The 10553-nt window shown below is 38.1% G+C and overlaps 2 protein-coding genes across 2 annotated transcripts; both read left to right on the forward strand.

The window, feature by feature from the left end:
• Nucleotides 1-2927: 2927 nt before the first annotated feature.
• LOC107619594 (uncharacterized) lies at nt 2928-5728 on the forward strand. Its single transcript, XM_016321890.3, has 3 exons — nt 2928-3272; nt 3690-3850; nt 5340-5728. Exons 2-3 carry the CDS (start codon nt 3703-3705, stop codon nt 5480-5482), a joined length of 291 nt encoding a protein of 96 aa, XP_016177376.1. The 5' UTR covers nt 2928-3272; nt 3690-3702; the 3' UTR covers nt 5483-5728.
• Nucleotides 5729-7130: 1402 nt separating this feature from the next.
• Nucleotides 7131-10326, forward strand: LOC107619001 (putative L-cysteine desulfhydrase, chloroplastic). The gene is made up of 2 exons (XM_016321207.3): nt 7131-8889; nt 10081-10326. Exon 1 carries the CDS (start codon nt 7521-7523, stop codon nt 8883-8885), a length of 1365 nt encoding a protein of 454 aa, XP_016176693.1. The 5' UTR covers nt 7131-7520; the 3' UTR covers nt 8886-8889; nt 10081-10326.
• Nucleotides 10327-10553: the final 227 nt, after the last annotated feature.

Raw genomic sequence — 10553 nt, forward strand, 5'->3', positions numbered from 1 at the left:
AAAGCATCAACCCATTTGCAGTGAACACCCTGTATTGCAGAAAGGAACCAGATACCCCCCTTGTGTCCTGACGCCTCCACTATACCAATAGGGTGATAACCAAGTCTTTCCCAGAACATTTTCAAGTGTTGAAAAGGACAGTGAGTTTCAACCACAATAAAAATTACAGGTTTAAATTTCCTAACCAGCTCTTTACAATTCACCCGGGCTAACTTATTAGAAGCACCCCTAATATTCCAAGCTATTATATTTAAACTATCCATAATATAAAATATAAAAATATAAAACAAGGAAATCAAAGTGCTTCACCAACCTCAAACCGAGGCTTGCCCAGCGGAAGTGACTCCCGTGACCTTCAGGTTTGCTGGATCTCCCTGAAATATCTCCTTAATCCCGCCTACCGACGCAGTAACAGCCGGCAATGCGCCTTCCTTCTCCAATGGAACCGCCACGGTAACACCCTCCTTCACGGTTGCAGGAAGACATGACGATGCTTCCACCACCGTGCCTCCATTCTTCTCAACTGGCGAGCTCTGTAGGGACCCCGGCCTTGGTCGTTTCCGGAGAGAGGACCCGCAAGGCACTGGGGTGTGTCGGGTTGAGGAGATCGACGTCTCACCAACACGGGAAGCGCTGTGTCCGACCTTGACTCGTGACCCGACCCTAGCACGATAGGAGCTTGATCCATTCGTGTGAGAGAAGTGAATGGTGGGCCTGATTACTCTACCCGAATCGATTCTGGATTGAATGCCTCTTTGGACCTTGTTAGATTGCTTCTGACCCAGCTTGGTTTTACCTTTCCTCACAACTTGCTCCCAGCCTGGTTCATCATGCATGCAAGCCTCCTCAACATTATTTCTTTCCAAATTATTAGCCTCCAAATCTTCTTGCAAATTCGATGCAGGATTCTCGCCAGTAACGCCACCTACCACATTAGGTTCTACTTCATTTAAATTATGACTTTTGGTCTCAGGATGTGGCACTGCCTTTGTACCGTCCCGTGGCTTGGTGGCATCGGAATCAACACTCTTTCCTTCCCTAGAGTCTCTACCCAAGCACTGTGCCATATCGTGACCATAACGTGCACAAGAGTTACAAATTAAATTTAAACTTTCATACTCCACTACATGAGTTACGCCTTCCACAATGATATGCTTGATCACTGGCAGTCCTAAATTTATTTGAACACATACTCGGGCATATCGTCCTCTCTCAGCCAATTTAGTGGCTAAGTCCACTTTGATGGGAACTCCTATTGCAGAAGCAATACGCATCATGGCCTGTTCCTGATAGCACCAGATTGGGAGCCCCGAAATCCGAACCCATACAAGCGTAGACCCGAAGGATTGCTCACATGGCCGAAAATCTATATCCCACGGTTTTACAGCAACATAGTGCCCCTCAATCAACCACGGACCACCAAGCATGACCTTCTCACGATCTTCACATGCATCGAATTTTACCATGAAGTACCCAAACCCCACATCAAGCAGATCAAATCCACCTTTGATGCGCCAAACCATCCGAAGCTTGTGTGAAAGAGCTGTGTAACTATAATTTTTATCAAGAACCTTAATCACTAAAGCTTCTCGATAAGGCTCTGCCAAACAAAGCTTGGCTTCTTCAGTGAAATTCACACATGGAGGTTGGGAATCGCCCTGCTTGCCCACCACCGTGGCTATACTATCCCCAGATAGAGATCCTGCAAGTGCAAACGCCTTCGATTTCTCTGGACCAATAACTTTATCTCTAAAGGAGATCTTTGTAGGATTTGAAAAACCCCCTCGTGAAAAACCCTCCTTGACACCGGATGCACCCCCACCCACACTCTCCCCCTTATCTCTTCCGACGGCATGGCCGCCATGCTCACTGTGTTTCGCCCTCAAACACTCGTTCCCGCTCTCTCCTTCTCTCATTCTCTCATTCCAATGATGCTACCTCTCTTTTATTTTTTTTATTTTTTTTATTTTTTTTTTAATTTCACACATTTTAATCTATATCAAAAAAATATTCACAAATTTTAATTATTATATTAATTTGTAACTTTTTATTATGGTTCTAAAAATTTAAACCGAATCAATCGGTTCGACTTGATTAATCAGGAACCAGTTCTCTAGTCAGGCTGATTGATTTAAAGATTTGTCTGGTAAAAATACCATTAAAAAATCGGCCAAATCAAAAATTAATTGGTTTACTGTTAGAATTAAATCGATTTTTAAAAATTTTCTAGTTCGTTATTTTGCTTTGAGTTGATTTTGTGATTTATTAATAATTCTAATTATGTGATTTTAAGTTGCTGGTTTCAATTTATTTTTACTTATTTTAGCTCATTCTGTGATTTAATTTGTTAATAATTTTGATTCTGTGAGGAGTTATTGATTTTCTGAAGTTCTTGATTTAATTTTGTTAATGGTTAATTTTTTTTGCTGTATGTTGGAGAATGAAGATGAAATAATCACAAAGTGATTAACAGTCGCAAGACAATGCTGTCACAAATTCACAATGATGTTTTTTTAGAATATTATGTGTTTATTATTTACATGTGGTTTGATTTTTTTAGTTATAAATTTTGATGTTTGAAATTGTATATAAATTTTTAATGATAAATTATGAACAACTTATTATATAGAATTGTAAAAATTTAAATTTTATTAGATTAGAAATGATTAAATTTAAATATTTAAAATTATATATTAAATTTTTAATAATTTTATTTATTATTTAATTAAATCCGTTAAATTCCGATCCAATCACTAAATCATTGAATTAGTCATTCTACCAATTTATTGACCGATTCGGTTCTCGCAACCTTCCTATTTTATTAAATAATTTAGTTTTATGAAAACTTCTATTGAAAAATTAGACTTTTAGATTGTTAATAAAGATGTGATTTTTTTTTTATGAATTTTTTTAAGTTTTTAGATTTGTTTCATATAGACAGATAATCTCTTTCTCATTTTCAATCTTCTACTTTCTTCTTCGTTGTCCAGTCGCCACCTCCAGTCCGCCACACTCCCAGCAGGCCAACACCGTCCCATTCTGCGGCAGCCACCAGCGTCCAGTTCTTCTCCAGACGCCGCCGTCCTTTCTGCTCCGCCGTGATAGTCTCCGTCATCTCCGACGGTGCGTGCCCTTCCTCTCCCAGAGAATCAGAGATTGAAGCTGCGAGTTCCTCTGTCCGCCACTCCGCGAGCTCTGCCGTCGTCTTCTGCCTCTCGTTGCCGTCTCCTTCAGCCCGACTCGCCTGCAGTTCCATCCCTTCCGGCGTTCAGGTATAGTGCGCGACTCTGTTCCTCGATTCAGCTCTTCAGTATCTCCTCACTGATTGTTCTTCTTCAGCCTCTGTTAGTTCTTCTTCTTGTTGCTGATTCTTGTTGTTAATTGCTATGTTGTTGTTGCATAGATGTTCATTTCTTGTAGTGATTGAATTTATTTGCTGTTATTATTCTTGATTACTTAAAGTTTTTGCTAATAATTGTTCAGTTCTTGTAGTTATTGCTGTTATGGTTCTTGTTGATTTGTTAGTGATTGTTTCTGTTACTGTTCTTGTTGATTTGTTAACTTTTTGCTAATAATTGTTCAGTTCTTGCTAATTTTTTTTACTACGGTTGAACCATTGATCCAGTGAACCAGTAGCTAGATTGAATAATCATTCATTCTTCTAATATGGTGCTAATGAATTGTGTCAGCTAAAGTAATAAGATGTCGCTGCGGCGTTTCTTGGGATTTTCCGATGGTGAGCTGATGAGGTCTGATGCAAAACCTTGCTCCAGGTTGATGAGACACACTGCAGGGATATACAGTGTTGGTGGAGCCTTAGGATTTTGGGTCCTTTGCCGATTGCACTATGGTTTGTTTTTTTCTTTTGTTCCTTGTTTATGTCTCTGCATCTTATTATTTTTCACATGCCTTCTAAGTGTTTGGTGAAATGCTACACTTATCATAATGGTAAAGTTTTAGTTTCTGCTTCCTTGCATTTATGAATGTCTTTCACAAGCAAATTTCAAAAGTTCACTCATTTATAAACATAATACATGTTTTTTTTTATCATTTTTTAGTGTGTGTTATTCGGTACTTTATGTATGTATTCGCCTGAGCCCTTAATGACCCATAGTTAATAGTATCACTAGTGGACCAGGAAACAATAAAAGATCATCATTCTAGTAAATAATGGGAAGAATATAACTCTGAATACTTGGTTAAAGGGAGATATGCTTAGCTCTACTTACCTCGGTCCAGAATTACTAATATAGAAATGGGAAATGAACAAACAATGTAATGCTAGCAGTATCACTGAATGTTTTTCAGAAGATTATAGTAATGTAACAGGTTCAATACACTCTTGTAGCAGTATCAATGTAAAGTGTAAGATTATGGTAACATAACAGGTTCACTACATTTAACCCTTTGATTCTTCAACCATACTTGCAATTTGTCAAAGAATTGGGATCAAGATAGAAGAATGGGGAGAGACGAATCCTAATCATGGATTAGGTAGAACCATGCTTGACTTAAGACTTTTTCCTGATGCTAGCCCCATATAACCCCTCCAATCTGTAGCTAACCCTTCACCAAATCCTTAAGCAGTCAAGCCAATTCAGGCCCATTGGCACTATTACAGAAGAGTAGTGACATTGTCCCACTTGAATCTCAGCAAACTCTTCTGTTTGATGTTTTTCCATGTTTCCTTTCCTGTAATTTATTTGGCTTCTTGAAATGGTTACAACTTTGAGCCCTTGCTTCTTTTTTTGGCCTTTTTTCTATTTACCAAAACCAAGAATAGTCATTTGATCTTCTTTGGATGATGATATTAAAGCAAATAGATAATGTATGGATCTTTTTCTTGTCTAATTAGAAATAGGAAATCCACTTATTAATGTGAGCCAATATGACTTTTGCAGATTTCTAGTCTGCTCTTTTGGTAGAGCCTAGTCTCTAATTTTATCTGTGAACATTGCACTGGGATTAGTCACTATTTTCATTTGTTACACTTTTTGTTTTCTTGTTCGCTATGGGTTTGTTTGTAAGTTGGTTTTAGAGGGAAAGGGAGGGGAAGGAGGGTTTGTAGTGTTATACTTTGAAATTCTACACTACAAACCACTTCCTTCTTCTCCTCTCCAAAATCGCAACTCTCAAATTACCCCTTAAATAGAATATGAGAAAAAGAAAATAAAGCTGTAGAAAAAGAAAGTAAATGTGTTTCATATATCTGGTTTCACTCTAAAATGGTCTTATGAATTTTTCAAATAGCTTTGGGTGCAAATGTTTTCAACTTTTTTGAGTCCTTCCACAGTTCCACTACAACTAGTAATCAATTTTTTGCATCATTATCACTGCAGGCCCTCGAATTACAATTCCCAGGAGTCTTCGTTGGGCAGCCTGTGGTGCTGTAACTACAAGCGCAAGCACAGCTTTGCTGGTTCGCTTATTTAGTCCCGAGTGTGAACCCCAGAATATCGCTGCTTATGACAACAAAAAGTAGTACTGGCTGTCCCTCTCTCTCTTATTACATAGAAAGCAGAAAAAAATTATCTATTTTGGATGCTTTAATGATGGACTAGCAAGAGTGAATCACACCACACCAGTAACTCTTTTAGCATCTACTTAGTGGATCAGGTTACCGTTGTATTGCATTTGTAAGTTTTTATCGTATGCCCTTTGAATTTTATCGTATAACCAATGGTCACATCATAACATCACAAGGAGTAAATTAAGCTAGTTACTTACCATGTCTAATAATCTTTTTACTCAAAACTAACACTTAAGATATTCGATTATATGCTGACTATCAAAATCATGAAGAAAGTCAGCAATTTCCTTTTTGGTCTGATTATATGCTGATTATCTTATTTAAGAGTTTCAATCTAGTTATACTAGTAATGACATTAGTTTATCTTTATACTCCATTTTTACTAGCTGCTCAAGTGCTTATTGCTGTGAATGCTGGGTATATCGGTGTATGCCTAATGCCTTACAGTCTCCAAAATTGACAATGAAAATATGTGTGAAAATAACAGCAGAAGCTAAAATAATTGGGAAATGAAGTTGGCAACAACGCAGGTAATGGGGGCCTTAAAACCATGGTGCTATTGCTTGGGCCTCACAAAAGAAAGAAAAAAGCCCAACAGCAAGATCAAGAAAGTCAGCAATTTCCTTTTTGGTCTGATTATATGCTGATTATCTTATTTAATGGAGGATTCTATGGGTAGAAACTTATTGCACTTAAAACAGATAATACATATATGTAGTTATAAAAGTAGATTTGAATCTTCGAAAGCACACGGTGTAACTAAGAGGGTGGACTACAAATCATTCTTTAGGTTGCTATTAGGTATCCGGTGTTTGTATCTATCAAGAATTTTAAAATTATTGGATTGGAAGATAATAGTCTTCCAAACGTAACATCCACCTCATTATAGAATATTGCTGTGAAAGCTGGTTGTATCGGTGGTTGCGTTACAGTTTCTCCAAAATTAACAATAGAAATGTGTGAAAATGACAACAGAAGCTAAAATAATGGAAAATGAAGTTGACAAAAACACAGGCAATCAGGCCTTAAAAACATGGTGCCGTCCATCACCTTCTAAATTTTCCAATAAAAAAAATTCTTCGGCTACTGATGTATAGTTTTAATTTTGATAGTTTGATACTTATATAAACTAACTAAGAAAATTTATATAAACTAACTTCTAATTAAAATTAGTCTTGTGAAAAAAAATGTGTTGCTTATATTTATATTTATTCTCATTTCATATTTTTCTTTCGGGAAAAAAAAATCTCATTTCATACTTATTACTTTAATACACTAATAGTTTAAAAAATTAATTGAAGTACCTTTGGAGCTAATTTAAACCAAATACCATGATTACTTATATAATGATATTTCAAAGTTGTTAAATAAGTCATGTGCATCAAAAGCTTTAAAACTTCAGTGTGTTCTGCTCATCTAATTTTTTATAAGTTAATAAAAAAAATTAATTACTGTACTTAACTGTTAACAAACAGATATTCCTATTGTGGAGTGTGGACTAAACTAACATTAACAACATAAAATTTGTAATTTTGGGGGGTAGGAACACGTATCTTTCACCCTGACTATTTAACTTCAGAATTCACAGGTCACTGAAGAAACAGTAAATCTGGTATCAATGATTGTTGAATAAAAACGTATATAACATACTATTGAGTTCCTATCAATAGTGCAGGAATAATTGACAACTTCCGCAGAATCAAACCATGAAAGAAGACAGCAAATGGGTTACTACATACATGCAACTGCGAACAGAATTTGAAGAAACAAAATGAATCATCTTTACATAGAAAAAAAAGGGGCCACTTTCCAAATTGGTTCCCTCGTCATCATTTTTATAATATTCCTCCTCCAATCCCATCCCATCCCATCATCTTCTCTCTCACCATAATGTACTGTAAAACACTGCATTATCCATTCCACCACCACTTATCTTTGTTCTCATTCCCAATTCTCAATAATATTCCCATCTTCCACTCTCAATTCCAAAATGGCCACCCATAACAACCACCTCAATGGTGATGCTATATCCAACCGTCACGTGTCAAAGAAACCAAAGCTCGCTCCAACCGCTGCCGTCGCCGTCATCACCGAGGACGACCTCCACTCGGAATTCTCCCATCACGATCCCGCCGTCGCGCGCATCAACAACGGCAGCTTCGGATGCTGCCCTGCCTCCGTCATCGCCGCCCAGCGCCGGTGGCAGCTCCTCAACCTGCGGCAGCCTGACCATTTCTACTTCAACGAGCTCAAGAAAGGGATCCTCCACTCCCGCACCATCATAAAAGACCTCGTCAACGCGGAACACGTCGACGAGATCTCCATCGTCGACAACGCAACCACCGCCGCAGCCGTCGTCCTCCAACAAACCGCCTGGGCCTTCCACGAGGGAAGGTTCCAGAAAGGCGTCGACGCCGTTGTCATGCTCCACTACGCATACGGCTCCGTCAAGAAGTCCGTGGAGGCGTACGTGTCACGCGCCGGTGGCGACGTCATCCAGGTCCCCCTCCCCTTCCCCCTAACTTCCCCCAACGAAATCATAACAGAATTCCGTTGCGCATTGGAAAGAGCGAAATCTGGCGGGAAAACGGTTAGACTGGCAGTTATCGATCACGTGACTTCGATGCCCAGCGTGGTGATCCCCGTGAAGGAGTTAGTTAGAATCTGCAGAGAGGAAAGTGTGGATAAAGTTTTTGTGGATGCGGCCCACGGGATAGGGTGTACCAGCGTTGACATGCAAGAAATTGGGGCTGACTTTTACACCAGCAATTTGCACAAGTGGTTCTTTTGTCCACCTTCGATTGCGTTCTTGTACAGTCGCAAGAACTCCAGTTCTTGCGATCTGCATCACCCTGTGGTGTCTCATGAGTACGGCAACGGTTTAGCCGTTGAGAGTGCATGGATAGGGAATAGGGACTATAGTGCACAGCTTGTGGTGCCTGATGTGCTGGAATTTGTGAACAGGTTTGAAGGGGGAATTCAGGGGATTAAGAGGAGGAACCATGAAAAGGTTGTTGAGATGGGTCAGATGCTGGCTGCGGCTTGGGGGACACATCTCGGAAGCCCGCCGGAGATGTGTGCGAGTATGGCCATGGTTGGATTGCCGGCTTGCTTGGGGATTAGGTGTGATTTGGATGTGGCTAGGTTGAGGACTCATTTGAGGGATGAATTTGGGGTTGAGGTCCCTATTTATTTTCGAGCACCGGCAGCCGCGATCTCCGCTGGGGATGTGGTCACCGGCTATGCTCGGATTTCTTATCAGGTGTACAACAAAGTTGAGGACTATTATAAGTTCAGAGATGCCGTTGACCAGCTTGTGAACAGTGGCTTTACTTGTGCTCAGCTTTCAACTTGAAGAGGTATGTATATTATATGCTCTGTTATGTTATCCATCTAATCCGTTGAATGTTATTTCAATTTTTGTGATAAGTGAGTTTGGAAAGATTGAATAATTGATTTTGTAAGGGGCTCCTACGGTGAAACATGATTGCGTACAATCTAACATAATCCCAATTACCAACTTTTATGTTAGAAGATTGATGTCAAATATGATGTGAGTATATCATGTGAGTTAATTTTCCTCCAGTTTTTTCCTGCAGTATTGCTCTATCATGTGAGTGCTACGTTGATAGTTCAGAGCTTCGCTGCTAGTGCTAGTCTGCTAGAGAACAAATATGCTTCATTTTTTCATCGTTTTAATGAATAATTAGCGATTACTGGCAGTCTGTCACTGTTTTCTGCGCTGTGGGTTAAAACAGATTCGTTACCTTTAAATGCTTTGCTCAAACTTATGAAACAAAAACTTAGTTTAGCCATTATTGAGAAATCACTAAGGTTTATAACTCAGATTACAGAAATAGAATTTCATTATCATTTTCTGTGCTAGTGTTAATAATTAAGGTTCAAATACACTGTCTAGACTCTAGATTCTCAATCGGAGAAAGTCAGGATTTCTTTGGTGTCACAACCAAGTGCATCACAGCAATATTTTTTATCAATATTTTTTGGAAAAGTATAGGGTACCAACATATTATCTGCCAACTTCTGCCAACTCTTATTTATAATTGTGTTTCATGGAAGTGTGTTCGTGGATGTGTTTAATAATTAATATATTTTAAATACATATATAAAGAGATACATCCAGAAAATATATTTATAAAGATACTTCTATTAAATACAGCTATAAAAAAGACATTTTTATTAGACACATTCACGAACAGATTTCCATGAAACACAATTATAAATAAGAGTTGGCAGAAGTTGGCAGATATGCTGTTGGTAACATAGCGAACCGATATTTTTTTTATAACAATTAATAGACAAAATGTATGAATAATTGAATATGTTCAAATTATTACTGCATAACATTTTAATAATCTTATTTAACATATTGGTTTAATTATTGGATGTCGTATTTCTTGTTTTCCCAACCACAAAATTGCTTTCTAAGTATATATATTGGTTTAATATTATTCTAGTTTTGATGTATTTTTTTTTTTCGACTATTCTGCTATAAGATATCAATATGACAAAAGTGTTTTTCATTGCAGCAAAATGTGTCGAAGAAGACTTTTTAGGTGAATAACAGTAAAAGAGCTATGAATGCGTTCAAGCTCTATTAGGTGGTGATGGTTTCGGTACCATGAACTCTCTCCATACATGATTTTGTAGACAACAGTAAAAACTGCGTCGTTTTGGCGCTTTCTGGAGCTCAATTCAGAGCGTAGTTAACTTTGGTGTTGAAAACGCATGGCATTATATTTGTAAATATATAAATATAATCGTGATTCTCTGAATGTTGCATGCTTCCAAGTTTCAACCATCATTGTCCCAATTGAAATTAAACTTATTACTTGACCCTGTTTTCACAGTTGCCTTGATCTCTCGGAAAATGCTTTTGACTTGTCCAATAAACACCAAAATTAGACTTGTTAAAATTTATAACAACTAAATACATCCAAGTATCCAACCCAATTTTAGACCGAATGTTAAGAATTAAGATACACCTTCCACGGGTGTCTAA

Source organism: Arachis ipaensis, chromosome B9 (genome assembly GCF_059453495.1).
Source record: "Arachis ipaensis isolate K30076 ecotype BB chromosome B9, ASM5945349v1, whole genome shotgun sequence".
Taxonomy (NCBI): domain Eukaryota; kingdom Viridiplantae; phylum Streptophyta; class Magnoliopsida; order Fabales; family Fabaceae; genus Arachis; species Arachis ipaensis.

What these genes read in the sequence shown, in the direction of transcription:
- LOC107619594 (XM_016321890.3), top strand. Translation starts at nt 3,703, where the DNA reads ATGTCGCTGCGGCGTTTCTTGGGATTTTCCGATGGTGAGCTGATGAGG. An exon ending in CCTTTGCCGATTGCACTATG is followed by an intron (nt 3,851 to 5,339) that starts GTTTGTTTTTTT and finishes TTATCACTGCAG; the next exon opens with GCCCTCGAATTACAATTCCC.
- LOC107619001 (XM_016321207.3), top strand. Translation starts at nt 7,521, where the DNA reads ATGGCCACCCATAACAACCACCTCAATGGTGATGCTATATCCAACCGT.